Source organism: Pteropus medius, unplaced genomic scaffold (genome assembly GCF_902729225.1).
Source record: "Pteropus medius unplaced genomic scaffold, Ma_sr-lr_union100, whole genome shotgun sequence".
Classification (NCBI taxonomy): Eukaryota; Metazoa; Chordata; class Mammalia; order Chiroptera; family Pteropodidae; genus Pteropus; species Pteropus medius.
In genome coordinates, this window is record NW_024340696.1 from 12,175,863 (window position 1) to 12,200,837 (window position 24,975).

Sequence of the window (24,975 nt, forward strand, 5' to 3'; positions counted from 1 at the left end):
ACCCCTACCCCTGCTGGTGTCATTTTAATTCTGTTTTAGCGTTGACACTTGCATAGCATCTACCGGAAACAACGCCAAGCCCTTCTGGTTTCCAGCTGCCGTTTGGGACCTACCCCCACTTTCCTGGAAACTGGCAATCGAAATGCGTATACTGTCACCACCTAAGTTAGTGGCATGGAGTCATCTTAAAGCCATCTTTTAAATCAACTCTTTTGCACAACTATCAGTTTCACTTATCTCGCCAGTGGTTCCTGCTGTCTCCAGAAGTGCGTTGTCATCTGCAGGGTGCACTGCCCCTCCCCCACCTGCAAGGGGGGATTTTAATGAAGTGGCCTGAACCCAGGAGGCTCCATGTTCCTGTGTTTCTGGAATGAGCGTGGCCAGGTCACCTGGGCCCCTGTCGTTCAGGCATGGTTTCATTGCCAGGGCTTGGCTGTAACTGCAAGATGTAGTCAGTGGTAACAGGCTCCGTAATTGCTAATAAAATTTAAATGGCTGCAAAATCACAGAACATCAAAAAAAATTTTTTCCTGGCACATCCAAATCTTGCTGATCCAAGTTAGGCTGTGACTGTGCAGTCTTTTTATTTTTATAGTTGTATGTAGATTTGCACTTTCATCGGCGACACCACTAGTTTGCAGTTGCCTACTGGTTTTTAAAAAATTCAAGTCTACGGCCATGCCACCCTGAACGTGCCTGATCTTGTCTAATCTTGGAAGCTAAGCAGGGTCAGGCCTGGTTAGTACTTGGATGAGAGACCACCTAGGAAGACCAGATGCTGTAGGTGTTATAAAAAAATAAATAATAATAATAATAATAAATAAAAAATTCAGAGTCAGATGAGAAAGTAATAATTATAGGAAGAGGACGTGATGTATTCATATAATTCAGGCACGTGAATGACCAGAGAGATTCTTTTGCTAGTAACACTTGAAGATTAGTTTTCTAACAGTTTAGAATGGGTGGAGAGTCTCTGAGGTTGAAAGGTGACTGTATACCCCTGTTGAAAAAACATTTCAGGAACCTCCGGCTTTTGACATGGTTAATGCCATGTCCTTGTTTAAGATTGCTGCAACAGGACCCCCATGCAATGGAGGCACAAAGGCCAAAAGGTTTCTTAGAATCAGTGGTTGGCAGGGAAGAGACCAGAGTAGGTTACACGCATGTATTCCATGATCTGCACGTGGCAAAGCTTCAGGTTAATTCCAGACTAGCACAGGGTCTCTGACTCCTTTGGAAAGGCGTGGTTTGCACGTACCTGAGTTGTTGTTTTGTCTTTAAGGCCTTGGTTTGCAGAGGATGAGGCTGTGGAGACAGAGACTCAGTGTTTCCTGTTCTTGGTGGGATTTAAATCTGCAGGGAATTTAAATTGTGGCTCCTGTTGTCTCTTGTCAGGTGGAAGGGTTGTTTGCTCCTTCAGTGTTTTGGGATCCAGCAGTAAAGCCCGTGAGTTTTACTGACTTGAGCTAAGAGAAGGTGCTTCAGGGGTGGGTAGGGCTGGAGGGGGAGCGAGTGGGACTTGTGGGGAGAACGGATGACGTGGGTGCAGGGGCTTTCAGTCATGCACTGAGAACATCGAACGTCCCAGCGAGCGGGATGGGCAGCCCGCTTGCACGCGATTTTATGGTGTTCCCCCAGCTTGACAGACTTTTTTCCCTTGGCCGTTTTGAACATTTTGGCCAGTGAGCGGGTCCCTCGTACCAGGAGCCTGCCTGTGGCCCTGCGTTTGTTCCTGAACCTGCGCAAGGGTGTCGCCAATGCTGCACCACGTGTTTTGGGGCCTTTTCCTGTTGAGCTCCTGGCACAGCCTGCTCCTCGATGCGCAGCCAGATACAGGTGCCGGGCAGCGGGCCGGCAGCCCGTGGGAAGCTGAGCGAGGCTCTGTCAGATGACGGGGAGCAGATGGTCTCGGTTTGGAACATGGTGGGCCTCTGCTGCCTGCTGTCTGACATTCAAAGCCAAGCCAGAGTCGTTCCCAGTTCCCTGGCACTGAGGACACTGGCCAGGACGATGCTGGGAAGCGGCGGGGAGAGGTCGCCTGCTGCCACAGGAGGCACGTGTTTCTGCAGTGCAGGGGTGACAGTGCCAGGTGCAAGGCTAGGCACTGCGGCCACCTCGTCCCCCACCCCACCCCACCGCCACTCGGGACCCGCTCAGAGCTGGAAGTGGAGGTGAGGCATCTACCTGCCCCCTCTCCATTTCCCGCTTTAGCTGTCTCTGGGCAGTGCTGGGACGTTGGCTCTGGTGGTAACTTGAGCAAGAACCCATCTGGCCATCCTGACGCTGAGGACGGGCCGTGGAGTGGCAGTTAGGACCCAGGCTGTGCCACTGCATCATTTGAGTCAGCCGAGACGCAGACGCCGAGGTGGGATTCGGTGTCCAAGAGCTTTACTGGGGGTGGGAACAGAAGGCAGGGAGAGCTGTGAATGGGATTGGCCTTTGTGGACGGACAGAAGGGAGGAGGAGGAGGAGGAGGAGGGCAGGGAGGGCCTCAGACTGCAGCCCCATGAATGGTTTGGTCAGGCCCATGGGACATCCTGGAGCCAAAGGCACCTGTTGGAGAAGTCCCGAGGGCCATACCTGGGGCCATCAGTCATGCTTCCTGCCCCGCAAGATCTGAGAGGTTCATTTTCCATACCCCACAGCCACCGATGAGCTATGTTCATGCATTCATTAATTCCTTTAACAAACATGTAGAGAGCGCCTCCTACGTGCTTGACACTGGTGGCATTGGGGAAGTGTCGGTCCTACGAGAGGCCTAAGACAGGTGATGAGATAAATCAGCGAACAGGTATTTGCAGTGGGGACTGGTCCTGAGTGCTAGGGGATCCCCAAGGAGGGACACCTCCTCTCACCTAGGGCATCCAGGGAATGTCTGGGAGACACTGACTAAGCTGAGACTGGCAGAGTAGGGACGAGGTCACCCAGTATGAGGTGGAAGAACTTGCAAGGACAGGGAAAACCCTGAGGGTAAGAGAGAGGGTGGCGGTGTTTAGGCCTGCCTATAGTAATTCCTATGGCTGGTGGGGCGGAGCAGAGATTTTTAGGGGGTGTTTAGAGACTGTGTGGTGGGGGCCATCAGACAGGGCTTTGTCATCTAAGAGAAAGACATTAGCTGTGTGCCCAGCGGTCAAGAGCCTGATGAGTTGGTCACTTATGCTCTACCACTTCCCCGCTGTGTGACTCTGGACAAGTTACTTAATTTCTCTGTACTTCAGCTGCTACATTCGTAAAATGGGGTAGAAATAGTTCCATTTCACAGGGTTACGAAGATTAAATGGCTCTCTGTATAGCTCTAGGAACAGTGCCTGTCACACAGTAAGCACTCGACAAAGGTCAGTTGTAGCTCTAGTCATCACTCCATGCTTTAAATTTTTCCTATACAAAAGTCAAGGTAAAACCGTCTTAAATGCTTACCTGCCATCATCAGATAGTCACCAGACTCATCAAAATGACATGACTAATAAATTTTCTGAATGAACGAAGCGTTGTAATGTTTTCTCGATGGCTCAGCGTGAAGCTGCTCTACATGATATTGCCAAAAACGAAATAAAAAAAATCAAAAATAACAAAGCTTAATAAGTAAGTTTTCTCTGAGTGTTCTCTCGAACAGTAATGGAATGAAGCCCTAAGTTGTCGATCAGCTGGGGCCTCTGGGCTCTAAGGGACAAGCCCCCAAGTGGAGTTTCCTAAAGCGTGCTGGAGGGTCGTCTGACGCACGTTACTGTAGATTTAGGGATTTCTCAAAACCTGCCAACACAGAACCTCCGTGGGTGGGGTCCAAGGTCCAGCAACCTAACAAGCGGTCCAGGTGAGTCTTGTCCCCACTATAAGACTCACCTGTCCTATGGTTATACTAAAAGTCTCGAGGAAAGGGGTAGGACAGCTCTTGCATGGTCAGCCTCTTTCCATATCAGGGGAGAAGGGGTTTCTGATAGAGCATCCCCTCTGCGAAGCCCAGGCAGTTGAGAAGCACCTCAGCTGGTATGTTGGCCTCCAGAGCAAAATGTGAACAGATAGCGCTAAGTAACATGATGGACATGTGCTCAGGGTTAGTGCTTTATTTGCTTTCAAGGGGCCTTCATGGGCATTGTCTTCTAGAGAGAGCAGATGCATCCCAAATGCTGTCACTGCACTGCCCATAAAAGAAATGACTTTATGTGAGCCAGAAATGAAATTCTCGGCCTGAGGTGCCTGGCCACTGGCAATCTCAACAAGTAACACCAACAAGATTCCCAGTAACAGTGGGTATCTCTGGAAGGTGGAGTAATGGATAGTTGTTATTTCTAACTTATTTTTGCATGGGAGGCTGGTGTGGAGTGCCTCAGAGTACAGAAGTCTGGCACAAGCCTACCTGGGTTTGTCCTGGTTCCTCTGCATCCTGGACAAATTAGTTTATCTCTCTATATATCAGTTTCCTCATCTGTAAAATGGGGAATAATCAGATAGTGTCTACATCATAGTACATTTATACTTGTTAAATGTTTAAGACGACTTGACCCTTTGTAAGCTCTTGAGAAGATTATTAACATAATCTTCACGTACGTGCAACAGGTGGTCCTTGAGTGACTACAAAAAAGTGTAATGAGAAGAGCTGCCTAGATCATAGACACCATGTGTGAAGGGTCTGGAATGTCTTAGTTCTGCCGTAAGGACCGATAAGGATTCACTAGGATCCAGCCCTGATTTGGGGCCTGATTTTTCATCTCCGCAGTGAGGGAGGAGACCCCTCTCAGTGTTTCAAACTGTGCTTCTTGGAGTGCCAAGGGCTAGTGTCACAGAGGGGGAAAGGAGAGTGGCAGAGCACGGGAGACTTTGCACTTGGACTTGTCTGTCCGTGAAAGCAAAGCAGCTCCAGGTTAATACCTAGTGGGCTTTGCGTAGTGAGATTTCATTCTGCGGTAAACAGACAGAAAGAGTTGAGTCCCACTGGACCAGATCCCTAAGAAGCTTTTCCCCCGAGTCTCTTCTTGACATCTGTGATTCCAAAGATTGCGCCAAAATTGTTTTTTCCAGAACAAAGGTCACTTTCAGCTGTCATGGCTTGGGAGTACTCAGAAATGTATTTCTTATAATTAGCCAAAATCTGCTTTCTGAGACTCTTTTCATGGTAGTTTTGGGGTGCCTTAGATGCTAACGAGTTGTCTGTTTTTAGAAATGCTCAGGTTTATGATGATTGCAAGTTCCAGCTTCACAAATTGTTGGCTGTGTGACAGGACAAGTCTCTCTTCCTGTCTGAGGAGCGAATGTGAGGATAGATGCAAAATGCTTTCGTGCAGTGACTAGTGGTTGACAGAGACATTGCTGCTCCAATAATCGGAAGTGACTGGAGAACATCTGCTTGGCATCCTCTTCCTGTGACCCAGGAAGAGAATTGCTCAGATAGCAAAGCAGGCGTGTTCTTGGTTACAGACAGTTTCGAGGTGATGCCATTCGGATCTCCTTTCAATGCCATTGACCTTGCCAGTGGGTCGTGGGCCCTTAGGAGCCAGGCCTTTTACAGTTACTACAGGGGCTGCTTGGAAACATTGTATGAACATCTCTAAGAAGTTGTGGGTCCTTCTTTAAAACAGTCACACTAATGCTGGCAATCACACACGCTCACAGACAAGGCCGTGGACGTGGTTCCCATAGAGTCCACACTCTTCCCTTTGCAGGCCGTACATCATAAGAAAACATAAACCACGAGTTGTGTAATCATTCTCTGATGCAAACTAAGTCTTGGCAAGTGTGGAGGACTAGGAAAACAATACATATGTGAAACACACTTTCTTGAGTTCTTTGACATTCTAGTTCTGTGCCAGGTACCCTACCCCCTGCCCCCTGTTGTGCATTTCAAAAATATTTTGTTTTTCATTTCAGACAGTGGAAGTACAAAGGCAGATTTCTTTCATCACTTCATTTGCTGATTCTGCCAGACTTTTCTCCCACTGATCAGCAATCCTCCTGAAAGTCTTATATTTAAGTCTGACCTTTAGGAAAATTACATAGGAGCAGTAGTATCATACCTACCCTGTGTATGGCTACAGGTGTAAAATCAAACCAAAACAAACAATTTAGAAAACAAAACAGTGCCTCTGTGAGTGAATTCTAGAGTAGGCAGGAATGTTGCAGCTGACAGACTTCTTTTTGTTCTTGACCCTGCGTGGTACTTAGGGCATGTCATTTTACTTTTCAAGTCTTCTTTTCATTCTAAGTAGAAGTCTGCCCTCTGGCATTTGCCCAGAGATGCTAGTTACTCACAGGATTGACATTACCTGGTTCTTTGGCTTCCCTGCTGACGGAAGTACAGAACTGTAAAACACCAGCAGAGACTGCTACGTAGGAAGAATGAAGATGGATGGACGGACGGATGGATGGATGGATGGATGGATGGATGGTTGAATGTTCAGATGGACGGATGCACGGATGGACGAATGGACAGACTGGTTAATCAATGAATGAATGGATAGGTGGATGGATGGATGCTTGTATGAATAGATCAACGAATGGATTGATGGATAAAAACAAGGACCTCTCATTCTGTAACCACATGCCTTCTCAGAAGCCTTCCCGCCCCTCCTCCCCAGGCTAGGTTGATGCCTCGTCTTCCTTCTCCCATAGCCTTCCTCAGCCTTTGACTTGTAAACAAGCAGATAAGTAATGGGTGATAGGTACCATCTTCTAGGTGACACTGGAAGCTTCAGGACAGCCAGGTTAAGGCCCTGCATACATCTTGCTAACTATTAACCTCACACCAAACAATATCAGCTCCTGGCACATGGAAGATGCTCAGTGCACATTTGTCGAATGAACCAGTGAGAGAACAGTGACTATTTACGAAGACTTGTGGGGGCACATCTTTGCATGCCTTCTTGGATTCCTCTCACACTGCTGCTCTCTGAGCTAGTTTTCACTTACCAGGGAGCCAGATGGGATTGCTAAGCAGGAATAAGATTTCTCTCAACTGTAACACACACACAGCCTCACTCCCTCAGGACTTTTAAAGAGGTCACCTAACTGATTTGCTTTAACATCCTGTCCTCATAGCCTCCCTTGCTGCCTCCCAAGACCCTCCTTTTTAATGAATCAGTCTTCCGAGGGTAAACATTCCTCTAGGTTCTCTCCTTTCTCTTTGGATCCCAAGGGATGTGACCTCATCTAGGTAGAGTGCCCAGCACTGGGGCTGCTATACTGTGAGTACTCAGTAGAAGCCTGCTTCGAGTTTTTCTAATCATTAGTAATAAGGAATATGAATAATAACAGCAGCCCTCCAGTGGTTCCAGGTCACCTATGGAATGAGGTGAGACTGAAGCGTGCCTCACAGAGCCTTCCTGACCCGGCCACCCATCTCGTCTGCTGCAGCTTCCTGACCCGGCCACCCATCTCGTCGGCTGCAGCTTCTTCCCTCCTGCACGCCTCCCCAGCCGCCCTGTCTCACACCACGGTGCCTTTGCACGTGCCATTTCCCCTCAGTGCCTCTGTCTTCCTTACAAGCCTTCGAGCCCCATGGGGCTCCCCTGCCTCCCTCAGGGCCGAAAGCCAATGTACCCCTTCGTGCTTCTGCTTAGTCTCAGGGGTTCTTCTGGTGCATGAGTCGTGCTGTACCAACTTGATTTGCTTCTGTGTCTGTGTCCCAGTTAGACTGCGAGCTCTTTCAGTCTTGTTTGCATCCCTGTCATCGGGTATATGGCTGATACTCATTGTGGACTGTGACACTCATGGAATAAGTGAATGTTTGAGTGACAGTGAAAATCAAAACCAGCCCACTGGCATAGAGGGCAAACACTCCACATGTTTAAGATTATCTTAGCTCGTTATGGATGAAAACTTAGGCATCATCCTTGAGGCCTCTCTTCTGCTAGGTGCCCACTCTCCCCAGTGTGGTCTATTAGCAAGCTCGGTCAGCTCTACCTCTAGAGCAGTGAATCTCAACCAGGAGTGATTTGACTCCCAGGGTCACTGGGCAATGTCTGGAGACATTTTTGGTTGTCACAGCGGGGGATGTTCTGGCATTTAGTGGGCAGAGGCCAGGGATGCTGTGAAACATCCTACAATGCACAGCACACCAAAGAATTCTCCAGACCAAACATCAGTAGTGCAGAGATCCAGACACCCTGGTCTACATGGTTCTGAGCCCATTCACACCTCTCTGTCTTCTCCACTCCCACATTAGCTCAAGCCGCTCTTGTCACCCCCTGGACTGGTCTTCCTACCGATTCCTCCACAGCCTCAATCAATTCTCCACTGGGCAGCCAGCCAGCTGATCTTTTAAAAAGGACACATAAGGTCACTTCCCTGTAATGCTTCCCATCGCAGTTAAAATCCACCCCAAACTCCTTAGCCAGGCTGAGGAAATCCTCCCCCACCTGGCTTCCACTTTCTCCCACTCATCACACCCCCTGGCTCCTTGGCCCTCGGCTCCAGCCCCACCCCGTTGCCCTTCTTTCTGGTCTAGATTCTTTCTAGTCGTCTTCAACTTCAAAATTATTGACATTTTGGGGCTAGGTAATTCTTTATTCAGGGGAGGGGCCTTCCTGTCCTGGGCATTGTAGGATGCTCAGCAGTGTCCCTGGTCCACACACTAGATGCCAGTGGTAATTCCCTCCCACCTCCACCCCCCACCCACCCGTACGGCCAGATGGTGCCTGGGGAGCAAACCAGAAGAACTGGGGAGGAATTTGGCCAATTTAGTACCTTCTAGGAAAACAGCAGCTCTTTTATGTCTTAATGTCACCAACCCTCCGAGATTTCAGGACTTCTCAAAAAGTTTTGTTTCTTTCCTGAGTTATATTCAGAGAGTCGTGCAGCTCATTGACACCGTCTAATTTTGGGACATTTTCATCACTCCCAAAGGAATCCTTCTGTTATTGATTTCTAATTTTATTCCATTGTGATTGGAGAACATATGTGGTATGATTTCATTCCTTTTACATTTACTGGGGTTTGTTTTATGGCCTGACATTTGGAACCCCTGGAGAATGTTTCACGTGCGCCTGAGAAGAATGTGTATTTGGCTGCCGTTGGGTAGGGAGTTCTGTGGAAGTCTGATGGGTCTACTCAGTTGATTGTGTCGTCTGTGTCCCCTGCTTCCCTGTTGACCTTCAGCCTCGTTATTCTACTCATTATCGAAAGGGATCTTGACGTCTCCAACTCTTTATTGTTTAAATGTCTATTTCTCCTTTCAGTTCTGTCAGTTTTTGTTTCGTGTATTTTGTGGCTCTGTTTTGGGGTTATGTATAATTATGTCTTCCAATGGTTTGATTATTTCTTTGTCTTTAGGAACATTTTTTGGTCTTAAATTCTGGTTTGTTTGTGTTTTTTTCTTCTAATATTAGTATAATCATTCCAGCGCTCTTGATTTCAGATAGGTTTTTTTTTTTCCTCTTGGGGTATTCTAATGTACAGTCAGGATTGAGTGTCGGTGCTCCTGTAGGATAAATTAGAAGCTGAGGATGGATGTTTTGTCTTTAAAGTTAGCCCACAGCTACCAAGAGAAGATACCGGTGGGATTATGTGAGTCCCGTGGCTGATGTCCAGGGCAACATAGAAACTCTGGACGCCTCCGTGAAAACCTCTCCTGAGCAAGATTTGCTACGAGTTAAGTACTTTCCTGAAACAGTTGCTTTTTATTTACCTCGTGGCGTTCTGAGAACGTTCTCCTGCCCAGCCTGTCACGGCTGCCAGACAGCCAGCTTCCTCCCCCTGCGCTCTGTAGACACCGCCACACGAAGGGCTGCGTCCCCGAGCGAAGTGCCCTCGTCCTCTTGGCGTCCCCGCCTCTCATCCTCACATCCCGGGCCTTTCTCTGGAGCTCTTCGCGAGCGTCGTGGTAACAAAACTTCTGAGCTCCGAGTTCTTCTGCCTATGTGGATTGTGTGGGGAGGGACGGGTGAGAAGGACAGAGGCACTTCTTGAGAGCTAGTGAGAAATAAGCCTCCTCTTCACAAGTCTGAAGGTAATGAATACGCAGAAACGAGGCTTAGTTTTAAGAAGAAAAACCTCAAAGGCTTGTCAGGGGCCCAGCGGGCAAGAAAGAGTGAGGCCTCTGAAAAGTAAGGCCTTTTTGGCAAAGGTGACCCTCATTTGCCCAGCAAGATGGAAGGTGATCTAGGATGGATTCTTCTGTATTCGTTTTTATTCAAACCTGAAAACTCTCTTTGATTTTCACATCCCTCTTTACCCACCCCTTTTTTTAGTTATTCACCTTTCCGCCTCATTTTTCTCAGGAGTTGTCCCTTGGGTATCACCTTTCATGGAGCTGGATGATGCCTTCATTGAAATGCTCTTTTGAAGGTGGGCGCTGTTCTGTTCTAGCCGTGTCTGTTCCCACATCTGTTCTTAATCCCGGGGACTGATCCACTGTCAGGAAGTTTTCCCTGCAAGCCATGAAAAGCCTCCGGAGGCTAAGTTATCTGACCCACATTTATTTATTATCTTTTTAGAGCTCTTTTTCTCTCAAGGTTTGTCTGTAGAAGAATCAGTTGGGGATTTCTGGGTTTCCTGCTTATAGATTCTTTGGTGTTTTCATTGCAATATACATGCACACAAACACACCTTCATACGCACATGCACGTGCATTAGAAATAGCCAAAATAAATAACCTAAAAAAAAAACCTTTAGGTCTTAAAGATAATTTCCTAATCCCAAACTTGCTAACTTGTTTTGCCTTTTTTCTTGTCATTCTTTTTTCTTGTTATTTTTTATTTTTAATTAGATTTTACATTTAATATTATTTTATATTAGTTTCAGGCATACAGCATAGTAGTTAGACATTTATATAATTTATGAAGTGATTCCCCCGATTAGTCTAGTACCCACCTGGCACTATACATAGTTATTTCAATATTATTGACTGTATTCCCTATGCTGTACTTCACATCCTTGTGACTGTTTTGCAACTACCAATTTGCGTTTCTTAATCCCTTTACCTTTTTCACCCAAACCCCTTCCCATCTGGCAATCACCAGTTTGTTCTCTGTATCTATGAGTCTGTTTCTGTTTTGTTTGTTCATTTATTTTGTTCCTTAGATTCCACATATAAGTGAGATCGTATGGTATTTGTCGTTCTCTGTTTGACTTATTTTGCTTAGTATGATAGCCTCTAGGTTGATCCATGCTGCAAATGGTAAGATTTTATTTATTTATTTATTTTATGGCTGAGTAATATTCCATCATATATATGTACCACAGCTTCTTCATCCAGTTGTCTGTTGGTGAGCACATAGGTTGCTTCCATACCTTGGCTGTTGTAGATAGCACTGCAGTGAACATAAAAGTGTATATATCTTTCTGAATTAGTGTTTTGGTTTTCTTTGGATAAATACCCAGAAAAAACCTCAAAGGCTTGTCAGGGGCCCAGCGGGCAAGAAAGAGTGATGCCTCTGAAAAGTAAGGCCTCACCCAGAAATGGAATTACTGGGTCATAAGGTAATTCTTTTTTAAATATTTTGAGGAATCTCCGGGCCGTTTTCCACAGTGGCTGTACCAATTTGCAGTCCCACCAACAGTGCACGAGGGTTCCCTTTTCTCCACGTCCTCGCCAACACTTGTTCCTGTCATTCCTAATAATGAAATTATTTTAAAAGGCAACGACAGGCACTTTGAATTCCCATATTGTTTATAGTGCCTTTCCTCATGAAAGCCCAACGAATATTATAGACTTGGCTCTCTTCAGTTCTCTGAGAGCTTTTTGGAAATGAGGAGGATATTTCCTTGACTTATAGAGTCTCACAATATCACTGTCCATTCATAAAGATTTCCTTCATAAAACAAACAAACAAACAAAAACATCCGACTCATTACTTTCCTTTATAAAGAAGCCCATCGGCTTGCAGAGTAAGTGTCCAACCTCTTGACTGCCTCTCTCCCAGCCTCACCTCCTGCCACACATTCTGCATTACAGATGCCCTGACTTCTCCCAGATCTCGGTATAAGCCATAACCTTGCACAACTTGGAGCTTTCGTTCATGTCATTCATTTGCCTAGAATGCCCTTCCCTGTCCTTTTTCATCAACATACTCCTAATCTTTCACATTCAACTAAAATAACACTCTTTTGTGCCTTGTTCCCTGGGTCCCCCAGGCCGAGTGAGTCAAACTCTTTTTTTGAGTTCCTCTTAAACTCAGGCCACCCTCTCACAGATGGAGTGAGTGTCCCCAGCTGGGCAGAACCTGTTTCAAAATAATTGTAATAAGTGATAACAGTAATAATAATAGCTAGTCCTGTGCAATAATACTGTGTGATACTATATAACACTCCTACATGATACTGTATAGTATAATATCAAATAATAATAGCTGATATGTAGTATATATAACAATAGCTAATATAGTATTAACTATCACAGCTAATGCTGTGTTCCGGAGGAAAACTAAGCAAATGTTATAATGTCTCATTTAATCTCCACAGCAACTTCACAAGATAGGTACTGTTAATATCTCCATTCCCTGATGAGGAAAAGGAAGCACAGAGAAGTGAAATAACGTATCATGATTTACATAACCAGTAAGTGGTGGAACCAAGATTTGAATGGAGGCAGGCTGAAATGTAACTCTACATTCTTAACTACTATCATACAGTGTCGAAAGGCAAATAATTATACACCTTATGTAGCACTTATCACATCTCATTACAATTATCTGTTTATTGTCCTCTTTCTTCTTTTTTTTTCTTCATGACCAGGTGTTCCTTGGCTAGGAGCTTCTTGCTAGCTGAAGTTATGTGTGAATGTTTGATTCTCTTTGCAACCCGCCCCCCCGCCCCACACACACTTGGTCCTATGTGTGGCATAAAGCGTTTGAGAATTAACGTTAATGGAATGAACAACGGAAAGAGTAAGATCTTGTCTACACATTATATTGAGTCTGCGTCATTTTTCTCTGGGCCGTCTATATATGTGAAAGAGACCTGTTTGCAGAATCATGAACCATGTTAAGGAGGGTAGAATATTATCGGATTCCTCCTAGATAGCAAGCATTTTGCTGTTTTCTCTACAAGCAAAATCTCCTCTTATTTTCTAGCCACTGATGATATCTGTGCTATCTTTATGCTCCTTTTAGCGGGGACACTGAGGTCACTGAGGTAAAAGGACTTGTCCAAGGTCTTAGCTATTAAGTGGCAGAACTGGGGATAGAACCCCAGTTCTATCTAAGCCCTCTGACTCTTAGCCCCAAGGGTATAGGTGCTGGGTTCGTGCCCCAGGTGGAGCCATGGTCTGGGCCCCGGTCCCCCAGGCCCCGGGTGTGCGCCAGGAGCACATGGGAGGGGACGCCTCGCCTTCAGAGATCCAGTTCTTGAGGGGAGACAGCAGCGTCCTTATGTAGGTTGGGGGTGGAAGTTAGGGGGAGGGAATTAAAGGGGAAAATACAAAAAAAATTAATACTTTGTGACATTTGATCAATAAAACTTAGAGTCCACTTCAGTAGTCGCGTGGAGTTAAATTGCTGGAACAAGCAAAGAGCTTTTTTGAACAAGCAATAATGAATTTGTAAAGGCTAGAATTCCAGGTGTGGATTTGGCTTACTGGGCTTTTTGTCTTCTGTTTAGAACAAGAATGAAAGACGTATTTATTTTCCCCCTCCTAGACTTCTTAGAGAATCTGGGCATGGCACTTTTTGAAAGTCTGTTATTTTATAAGGCCTTTTTTTTGCTTTCTTGCTTCCAACCATGCAGTCTTTTTTAACTTTTAAAAGGAACCACAATTTGACATTTTACAAAATAATACTAGGGGACTGATATAGTAACAATTTCAGATCCCTTACTTTTTGCGAAGTTTTAGCCAATGATGGCTGCATGTGGTCAGTCACTTTGGGGGTGCGTGCATGTTGATTCAGATTATGTGAATTTTATAATTTGATTTTTTTCTAATTTATACTTTAGTATGGCACTTAAAATTCTCAAGTCTTTAGCATGAGTTGAATTGCACCTAGCTCATAGCACTTTTTTTTCCCCCCAAGAATAAGGTTTTTAATTTTTTTAATTAAAGAAAAAGATACTGGGTACTTTTACTGATATGAGAAGCCAAGGGGGTTCATATTGACTCCCTTTCAGTTCTTCCGTTAACGCATCGTTCCTACCTCCGTGCTGTGCCCGCTTTCTGGCACAGCCTTCGCGCCTCAGTCCCACCCGGACTGAATTTTCATCTGTGGCATAGCTATCTCCTGTGCATCCTCATTCTTTGCAGGTATTACTCTGGGTTTGTAAATGAATGTTAATGGAATGAATAATTAAATAAATAAGACCTCAGACTGTCTAAGAATTACATTGGTTTCACCCTTAGGTGTGTGTGAGTATCTCCCTGAGGCTGCTTTCCTCCTCCCAGTGTAAAGCCTTTTCTTATTCCACTGTCTCCCCACCTCACCCCCTGAACACCCCAATTTGAGGTTGGGTGTCCTCTAGCTCCCCCATCAGAGCATTCACAGTACTGCATACAGAGGCTCACTTATCTGTGTCCCGGGTCACTCAGGGAGTGCTGTTGAATTGCCTCACAACAGACTCAGTGCCTGACAGGTAGTAGGATCCTTAGGAATATTTTGTTATTGGCCAAGAGGGGGCAGTAAAAATTCTTTGGCCCCTTTAGCCCTATTTTATATTGTGCACAGGTAAAGTGTAAAGCCTTAAAAAGTGGTCAGAACTGGTTAAGACTTTTAAAGTTCTAAAAGGGCCTTTTTGCTAGGACAGTAACTGTCTGAATATGAGCCCACAGCTTTTGTGTGTAAAGCAGAGTTATTTGTTTCCTGCACATGAACGTGGAAGAAGAGAGAACCTGCTTAAAAGGGGGAAGATCATAACAAGGCCTGGGGTTGCCTTGTGGGTGGTAACTACACTATCTGAGATGTGAGTGTCAGACCTGACTCAAGGAGGGTGATGGCCATAATAGGCCCCGCATTGGCTCTGTAGCTAGAATTCTTGGCAGTGGCGCTATCAGGAAGAAAGGGCTGATGAGGTCATTTGCTCTCTGGGCATGAGACGTAGGTAGACTCTGTCTGAGTAGGGTATTCACACGTGAGTGTGTATCGGAATCCTCTGTGTGCTTAATAAAATACATATTCCCCTGGAGAGAGGCCCAGGAATTTGTGCCTTCACAAGCATCGCTGAAGATTCTGCTGCAGGAGGATCACTGACCCCCATCTTCATGAAAGACTGCCACATAGGACAGGAGATCCTGGAGAAATACTGGGAAACGGGACAGCCAGTGGCGCGAGAACCTGCCCTTTGTCAGCGTCCTTATTGGGAAAGTGCAGCCTGGGGAAGTCAGGAGCGTGTCCCCGAAGGAGGGACGCTTGGCGTCAGCCCACGATCGGTGTGACCCAGGGAAATCAGCCCCAGCAAGATTGATGCCCGGCACCCAGGGCACATTTAAAAAGACGAAAAGAAGAGTCATGGTTTCCTTGACCAGATAGGAATGTCCCTTCCTCCGCAAAGTGATGAAATGCACGGATGTTAAAATGAAGCGAGACAGAGCTAGATGGAGAATCATGAGCACCGGCAGCAGTGAAGGACCAACTTAACATCACCGTGGAGGATCCGTGGAGTATCCCCAGCCTGGGCGCGTCTAGGAGGATCCTTGCCAGCCGAAGAGAGTAAGCGCATCTCAGACAGTCCTGGGTGGAGGCCTTCCCCGTGGCCGTCTGCGGCCAGAAGGCAGTACCAGCTCCTTAGGGAGGAGGAAGTTGATCTAAAGGATGCCAAAATGTGAAATATGTATGTCCTTCGACTTAGCAGTTATACCTTAAAGAGATATTATACAAGTGGGGAAAATAACATATACATCTGGATGTGCACTGTTTATTTGAAAACGCCCCAAATATCCACCAGTAATAGGACCCGTGGATACTGAGATGCAGTAAAATTACCCTTAACTACCAAAAGTGATGGTGTGGACCTGTAGTTATCAACATGAAAAAATGTCACAGTGACAAGAGTAGGATTCAGAATAGCATAATACTTCATGGGTGCATTTAACCAGATATACTCTGACTTCTGTTTATTAATTCTGTCAGTAATTACTGAGTAACTTATGTGCCAGGCCCTGTTCGGAGCATGGGGGATGGAGCAACAAACAAGACAGTGGTCCTTTGCTGGTGGAGGAACCACCAACATCAGTGTTCCCTGGGAACATATCGGGGATGCAGAATCCCAGGCTCTACTCCAGATCCACTGCATTTTATTTTAACGAGGTCCTAGGGCTATCCATTGCACATTATGGTTTGTGAGACTATGCTTCAGGAACATGTCAACCAAAATGGCCACAGTGGGTTTCCTTTGGCAGCGGCAACTTGAGGTAATTTTTACATTTGCTTTTGTACATTTCTCTGTCATTTAAATTTTTCACAGTGACTTATGTCTTGAATTTACAAAGCAAGGATGGCAATTTTGCAGAAGAGCTTAAGGCTCCTGCTTCTGGTTATTTGGGCTACCTCTGGTACACACTGGCAGCATCCTGGAGCAGAGAGTGGAGGTGGCAGTTGTTACTTATTTGGCCAACCACAGAGAGTCTATGGCTGGAGCTATGGCCGGAGGTGTTGCCTCAGCCTGAGAGATACTGCAGGTCTGATGAGCTGAAATCATGGCTCTTCTGGCTGAACAGAGAGGCTCTGGCATTGCAGCCCTTGTCCAACCCTTTTTTTGTGATTACTACCGGGAGTCTGGGTAGCAAGAGCAGACCACAGGCCCACACTGCATCCTTGGTCATCTTTGAGGACCAGGGTGGCCATGAACCCTTTCCTTGTTAGCTTGGGAGCCACAGGCATGCCTGGGGGAGAACGTCACTAGCCAAGGCTTAGAGAGTTCTGGTCCTGTGGAAGAGGGACTTTCATGACCGCTTTTCTTGAGGTCTCTCCTGAATCTGATCCTTGATGTGGGGTTGGGCAGGGCGTGACCCTGCAGCACCCTACCTAAAGCCTAGTGTAGCTGAAAGAGTCTAGACTCGGAGGCATGAGGACTGGATTCTAGAGCAGTCTGATCCTAAATAGCCATGTGACTTTGAGTAAGTCCTAAGTTGCCTTCTTGGGCCTCAGTTTTCTCATCTGTGAAATGTGAGAATTAATTATTGAATGAACCCGTGTGGATTACCTGCCGTGTTCCAGATGTATGCATAGAAAGATCAGGTCTTTGTTCTGAGGGCGTCACCATCTGGCAACACTGAGGTGTCTCCTGGTTCCCTTCTAGTTCCGACATGCTCCCCAAATACTGCATATTGGACGCTAAAGCAGCTTTTCATTTAGGGCAGTGGTGAGCAGAGATTATTGCACACATTTTTATGCCCTCCTTGCGGGTAAAATAAAAAGTTGGCAATCATGTTAGTCCTTTGTCTACTTCCATCTAGTTTAAACATTTTTTTTGTTTGTTTTACTGATCAGTGCCATTCAGAACTGTGACAACCAGGCTCTAAGGAGGGAGAGTACTCAGATGGGGGAATAAACCAACCCCCTGGAGAGGCCTGATCCCCGCTTTGAAAAGTTCATAGAGAACTCCTTGCAAAGTGGCGAATTTAAATTTAAAGTGGAATGGAGTCTCCCCAGCCCTCATCTGCCTTTGTCAGAGTGATTTTAGACAGAGTCAGTCTTCCACCTAATCTTCCCTTTGTGGAAATGGGGGTGCAAGGGGAAAGTACAGACTTTGTCCAGAGCCTGTCTGAGCCCCACAGCGGGTCATGCAGGCAGGCAGCCGCCGACAGCTGCTGTCAGTGACTGGCTTCTCTCTGAGCCTCTGCCAGGCACTCGGCTGGCCGCCTGCGATCTGCTGGCAGTTGCCTTAGCAGAGTCTGATGGTGCAGATGTAAATCATAACAGGATAGACTCCCTCTGACAGAGACTGCAGCTGAGCATCCCTGAAAGGCAGGAAGTCTCATGAGTAATTCTTGAAGAAGGTACGAGGACAGAGCCAAAGAGCTGGTTAATTGAATGGTAGCTAATTCATTTATAATTATTCATATTCTCACTCTCTTTTCTCTTCCTTTGTCTCATAAAGGCTCGTCTTTTGGAGCTGAACCGAGCCTTAGAAATATCTAAGGAGGCAGTAGAGCAGATGAGTCAAGAGCAAGGTTTGACATTGTTTATTAGCAGTGTCAAGCTTCTTCAATTCTGGGCCTCAGTTTTCTTATCTGTAAAATGAAATTTGGTGAAGAGTCGATGAGATGCTGTCTGTAAAATATAGGGCATAAGTCTTAGCCCATGCCAAGCACTCAGGAAGTGCTCGCTATGATTACCCACTTCCACTCCCTTCTTGTATAGGTTCTTTTGTATATTCAGCAAGTATTTATTAGATACCCGATGTAGGTGCTATACAGTGCAGCTCCTTCAAAAGTGGTGAATGAAAGTTTTCAAGTGAGTGTGTGTTCATCAGATAGCGCAACACAAAGTTGATGACTTTTCCTGTGAAAGAAAAGGAAGAAAAGTAGAGTAAGAACTAGGGTAACTGAGGGTAGAGGATGGAGTTTCTACTGTAGACAGCACAATGGTGAAAGAGACCTAAATAAATGGAGGAGTGAGCCATGCTAACCCCTGGAGATAGGCATTCCAGGCAGAGGGAATGGCAGGTGCACAGGTCCTGAGGTAGGGCTGTGCCCCCGGCGCTCGAGGAGGAGCCAGGAAGCCAGCGTAGCCAGAGCACGGGGAGCGGGTGGGCATGAAGTCTCTTGGGCTGCATGGTGCTGTGATGGGGACTTTTTAAGGAGGTGGGAGGGCGGTGCCATTCTGAATGGAGGAGTGATGTAGTGAGGTTTAGGAAGAAATGCTCTCAGATGTCCAAAAGCCTGTAGGCAGCCTTTCTTCCCTGATCCCTGACAGGTGACCTGCAGGGCTGATCCTTGTCATGTGCACGTCCATCGCTGGGTCTTGCCTCTAACAGTTACTACTATGGTGTTCGCTTAATGGCGGCTTTCTGTTTCCCACACCCCTTCTATGGTTATTAACTGGAATTCTTTCGTAACGAAGAACGTTCCCTTTTTCCTCGTTTACTTATTTATTCAGTAATTTATGATATCAGTACGGGCTCACAGATATTTATTTTACTCTCTGGGTTACAATCTAGTACTACCGTTGTTTATTTTTTTGCTCAGCTTATTCTAGCTTTGGCCGCTGGGGGCACCTCCAGGTCGACGCCTGTGCCCGTCTGACACGCCTTCATTATAGATTGATCCCTTCTTTACTTTCTGGCAACACAAGCCACTCCAGGTTCATCTTGTATTTTCCCCCTGGAATCAACCACTTATCCAAGGAGTCTTGCTTGGTCCCCTCCCCTCCCCGCCCTTCCATCTGAACCTTGAGTTCATACCAATGTCTTCAAATCCAGCCCAGAGTCTCAGGGTTCATTTTGGGCTCCCCACTTTCCTTATTTGTAATGTCTTCGTCCGATAGTGAGAACTCGCTCTTACTATCTGCAATATATTTATTTATTTGTTCAAGCCCAGTGCCCACAAAAGGTCGTTTCTGAATTGCTTATCCAAACCCCTGTGACAAACAAATATAACTAGAGTACTGTACTTGTGTGCAATTCTTTTTTTCTTTAGCTTATAGAATCCAATCAACATAATGGTTTTCTGGGTGGCTTAGGCTAGTTCTTTTCCTTCCCACCCCCTTCGCTGTGGTGTTATTCCTCTGTAATCCAGTTGTGTTCATTTGTTGCTGTCTATATTGCATTTTGAGTCTGCACACACACACACACACACACACACACACACACACACACACGATTGATTTTCATTGTTTATTTTTTGAGCATGTCGAATGTTGTCATGGTTCTAAGTGTCATATACAAATAGACACAGAGAAACGTGCAGCCCTCTCGTTCCCACCGTCCATTCCATTTCCCCATCCTTTCCACCCTTTTCCCATCCACCACCTGAAGTAACCAGTGTCTTTGGTTTCCGGTTTATCCTTCTTGTATTTCCTGTGTGCAGATTAGCCAACACATGTATATTTTCCTATGTCCCCTTCTCTTGCTACATGGAGAGTTGGAGTACTGAAGGGTCCTCTTTTGTACTTTGTGGTTTTTTACTTGACAGTGTAGCCTGGAGATGATGTCATATCAATACATAGAGATCTTTCATAGTGAGCTTTTTTAAAACTTTGGTAACTGGAAAAATAATTCAGCAGCTCAAGGATCAGCTTTAGAATGCTATAAACATAGTGATGATGATGACGACGATGATGATGAGTATAAATAACATAAGCATTATTGTTTAGCGAGTATTGTACGCTATGCTCTGGGCTAAGCATTTGCTATAGATGATTGCATCGAACCCTCCCTAGAGCCCTGTGAGATAGATGTTAGCTCCAATTTACTGATAAGGAAACTGAGGATCAGTAATATTTAGAAACTTGCCCAAGGTCATTAAAAATAAGAGCCATAATTTGAACCTAGACACTATCTCCCAAGTTTGTGCCTTGTCAAGGGCAGACCAGCACCATTATACGAGTTCCAGAAAGAAATGTGGCCATGTGGGTTTTTAAAACCCAGGCATGTCTTGGGCCTTAAAACCCTCTTGATTGTACATCAGCTGCTGCTAAAGTTGGCATGTTGCTGATGGCAGGAAAATGAATGTAATTTACTGTTTGTTTGTTCCAAAAAAAAAAAAAATGCCCCTTCCTGTTTCGAGGACCACGAGTCCTGCCTGTAAGACAGGAGACAAAGAATCCTAGGCGGGATCTGCTTCCTGGGATGCAGTAATACATCTGACCTTACATCTCGTTAATCGCTGGCCAGGGTGGCCAGCACCCTTCACGGGAAAGTGTGTTACCCCACGGGGCTGTCTGGTTGGTCTGACACTCAGTCAAGCCCGAGTTACAGCAGTTCCTGTCAAAACTGTTTGCACAGCAGGAATGGAAGAAGAATGTCTTTGAGCAGGAGTCTGGTTCCTGTCGTGAGAAGGGACAGCCTTTGGCAGCAGGGCAATGCAGTTGAGTGGGTTGAGCGTGTGACTTCTGGAGCCTGTGTGCCGGGGGCTTCATGCCGGTGCCAGATTTTCTAGCTGTGTGACCTTGGGCAAGTCACTTCACCACCCAAAGCACATCTGTAAAATGGGGATAAGAACTATACCCACCTTTGTCAGGGGTTCCCAAGACTGCCTCCAGGGTCAGTAATTTGCTAGGAGGATTCATAGAACTCATCATATAGTCACACAGCTATGATTTATCACAGCAAAAAGATACAAAGCAAAACCAACAAAGAGGAGAGGTGAATGAAGTCCAGAGGAAACCAAGTTCAGATTTCCAAGATTCCTCTCCCAGTGGAGCCACACAGGATGCTCTTAATCCCCCAGCAACAAGTTGTGACAACATGTGTGAAATGTTTTCTCGGAGAACCTTGTAAGAGACTCAGCGTTCAGGGTTTTTACTGGGAGCTGGTCACACAGGCACCCTTTGCCTGGCATGTACCAAAACCCCAAAAGCCAGGAATAAAAGCAGGCGTTCAGCATAAACTGTACTGTTCGTGTAATTCATTTGGGCATAGTGAGCCATTCTTATAAGAGAATGGTGCATCCCCTCCCGAAATCCAAGTTCCCATGCAAGGGTTAACCTTGCCAGCAAACCTTTCTAAGGATAACAGCCTCAAGCCTGTTAATGTGCATTCTTTTCTGCACACCATCCCATTGGGTGGTTGCTGGGTAGATTGAAAGACGTGATCCATGTGAAGTACTGGCCACACCATCTAGTATAGTAAGCACTCATCAAATGTGGGCGATTACTTTCACAGTCAGGGAATGAATTCTGAATGGCACATTAGCACCTTAAGAGCAAGCTGCATCCATCATCCGTTTACTCACCCATTCCTTCCTTCCTTGTTCAGCACATTTTGATTGATCCCTGCTGGTGGGGTGGCTATGTCGGCCTCTTTGGGACTTTTGAAGCAGTTTTCACAGGAACTGCTTTCCTTCTTACTGTGAATTTGGGATTTATCTAGCTCCTTCCTTCCTAGAGGATGATGCCCGTGGGCTTCCAGTCTGGCTGGGTGTTGGAGGTGGGTGGCGGTGTTAAGAAACTGTAGGAGACTTCAAGGTAAGTGTAAAAGGACCCATTTGCACACTGAGAGTTAGCAGGCTGGGTATGCAGTGGGCAGAAAACTTAACCTTCTGATATCTTACTGTTTGTCCTGTTTTTCCCTCTGCAGCCAAGGCTAAATCGAAATGCGGCCCGACGTTCTTCCCCTGTGCCAGCGGCATCCACTGCATCATTGGCCGCTTCCGCTGTAATGGGTTTGAGGACTGTCCTGATGGCAGCGATGAAGAGAACTGTAGTAAGTGTTGGGAGCTCGCACGCTGTGACCCCTCGTTCCTTCCAGCCGGCCCTCCGCCTCCATGCTGGCCCCGCTCATCTTCCTGCTCTCCAGCTCATTGGTTCAGGCATTTTCTGTTGTTACCCAGATTCTGTTCTTTACTTCTTTTGTCTGGTGTAGATGTGTAAATGCTCAGCTACCGTTTATCGGGGACTCTTCTGAGGCTACTGGGCGTTGGACGTGCTTTGTTTTCAGTTCTGACAATAGCTCTGCAAATGCAGGTGTAATTTCCCCATTAACAGATAAAGGATCTGAAGCGTAGAGAAATAGATGAACGCATCCAGTGTCACACGGCTCACAAGTAGCAGAGCCAGTAGTTCTGGGCTCATTCAGACCCTCATCTGATTGACTCGCCCACTCAACACCTCAGGTTTATATACTTGCTTTCCTTCTTACTGTGAATTCTTTTTAAAAAAAGATGTTTATATATTCATTGTATACATACTATAAGAATGTTTTTTGAAAAAACATCCAAACAGTATAAAAAGCTAAAGGTTTTGTCTCGTGACCACCCCGATTCCTTTTACCTGCTGTGCGATGTTCCATGCTATGAACACAGACACACACTCCCTCTTATTCTCTCCAGCCCACCTTACCTCTTAATAGTCTTGGTGTTGGCCCAAATACCTGCAGTCCCTTCCTTGCCCAGCATCCCGTGTCCAAAATCACTTCACACACAATAGCTTCAGTGACCTTCAAGTCACTGAAGGTCACTGAAGTTCTTCCCACCTCTCATCCTGATCCGTCTCTCCCAGCAAGTTGCTTTGTACCTGCTGCTGCTCACTGCTCACTGTTTTTTCTTCCTTTCCTCTTAAATGTTTAGACTGCTAGAGGCTTCGTAACTGTGGTCAGCACTGGACAAGTTTACACATTTATTTTCTATGCCTACCTTTTTTAATGACATTTTTTCTTTTGATTATTATAAAGAACTTGCAAAATATAGAGGAATATAAAGACAGAAACAGAACTTCCCAGAATGAAACACTATTATTATTTGGGCTGTTTTGAGCCAGTCTCTTTTCTCTTTCTCTCTTTCTCTCTCTCTCTCTCTCTCTTTCTCTCTCTCTCACACTTCCCTCCTCTCTCTCTCTCTCTCTCTCTCTCTCTCTCTCTCTCTCTCTCTCTCTCTCCCCCTCTCTCCTCTCTGATGGGCTTAATTAAGATGTCCTCTTTAATATGACCATTTTCTCATGTTATTAATTTTTTTAAAAACATAAGTTTTAATGACTTCAGCGATTGTTTTGATAAATTGATTTTCCCTTATCCTGTTGGTTCTGTTTTAAGTCCCTGAAGAGGAGGGTGGCCGTCTCCTGTGTCATTTATGTCTTTTCAAGGAACAATCATTGCCGTACTCTCCCAGCAGGACACAGGGAGTTTATAACTCTTCCGTGTGCCTTCTCCTGTTGCCTTATTTCATCTTCTGGGTCTCTCATGGCAGAAATATAGCAGAGCTGCTGGATTGTCGAATGGTTAGTAGCTGAAACCCACCTTCACAGGGAGGCTACATATCACTACTGCGGTCAGGACCTGACTGAGCAAAGTGACTGTGTAGCTGGAGCGTCTGGCTTCAGCTTTGTGTTTCCCCTAATTAAACATGAGATGGGCATGCTACCTGATCTCTTTGCACGGTCGTTTCCTTGCCTCTAAAAGCAGTGCTGAGAGCCTGCTTCCTGGGGTCGTTGTGAGAATTAGATGAGATAATCTCTGAAAAGTGGTTAGTGTAGTGGCTGGCATGGAGTAGTTGATTTTAAAAATATATAGTGACTTAAAACTGAGTAATTAATGGGAGAACCATAATGACTAGGATTTTGCCCTTGGCTTAGGAAGTTCAAGGACGTTTTTCTTTTATGTTTCATTTAGTGTATATCAGCTTGATCTCTGCTTTCTACTGTCCATGGAGATCTTACAATCTAAGGGGAGAATTTTATATATATTTATATGCATGTATATGTATATGTGTGTGTATATATATGTATATATATATATATACACATATATATATATACATATATATACATACACATATACGCACACTCATAACATACATAATACAGACTAGAGAGTAATCCAATGGCAGTAAAAAGCAAGTGTGACACATTATAGTATGTACATTTTAAATGATGGTGTCAGCCTACATACTCTCTGCCTTAATTAAAGACCCTGTATGATTTAAATGTTTGGATATTGGTCTTTAATTGTTTAAGTGAGTAAATTGTATTCATTCCAAATTAAATCAACAGAGATTAAGCCAGCATTTTCCCCTGGCCTATGTACCATTTTAAAATAGTGGTTCTAACTCACTGTTTTGAGAACTGGTAAATAAAAGGAAAGAATCTAGCATTTATTCCCCTTTTCCTAAATGAATTATACTCTGCATTATTAAATACCCAACTTAGGTAAGTTCTCCTTTGTTGAAGAATACCAGCTCTAATAGAAGAATGAGAGAATTAGAGTGTCTCTATTTCGTAACCCTTAATTAGAAAATAGATCATCAATGGCTGCTAAATCCATTAGACAAAAAATTGATGGGGGGACTTTATAGTGGATAGATCAGGATGAAAAATCCTGAAACCAGAAGTCAGTCTTTTCACAGACAGCTTTGAATCCATATTGTACCACTTCAAGTAGAATTAGAAACCCTATCACTCTCTATATTTCTCTATGTTAAAAACTCCAAAAGATAGTGTTTTTTTCTTTAAATTTTCAAATATATTTTCA

The 24,975-nt window shown here is 45.3% G+C and overlaps 1 protein-coding gene, 1 long non-coding RNA gene and 1 pseudogene across 6 annotated transcripts in view; all 3 read left to right on the top strand.

Annotated features, from left to right (window-relative positions):
* Positions 1-24,975, top strand: part of LDLRAD3 (low density lipoprotein receptor class A domain containing 3) — a 213,138-nt gene that overhangs the window by 76,775 nt on the left and 111,388 nt on the right. For 4 of the 5 annotated variants that reach the window (XM_039867118.1, XM_039867154.1, XM_039867135.1 and 1 more), the window contains one exon: positions 22,093-22,218. In XM_039867118.1, the coding sequence (XP_039723052.1) occupies positions 22,093-22,218 (126 nt within the window). Of the gene's footprint in view, positions 1-21,148; positions 21,291-22,092; positions 22,219-24,975 lie in introns of those variants that run through there. The other variant, XM_039867124.1, reaches the window with a different exon arrangement.
* Positions 669-787, top strand: LOC120610478 (uncharacterized; annotated as a pseudogene).
* On the top strand, positions 8,650-12,724 carry LOC120606043 (uncharacterized). The gene is made up of 3 exons (XR_005653819.1): positions 8,650-9,579; positions 10,209-10,275; positions 12,391-12,724. It is a non-coding gene; the product is annotated as an uncharacterized LOC120606043 (long non-coding RNA).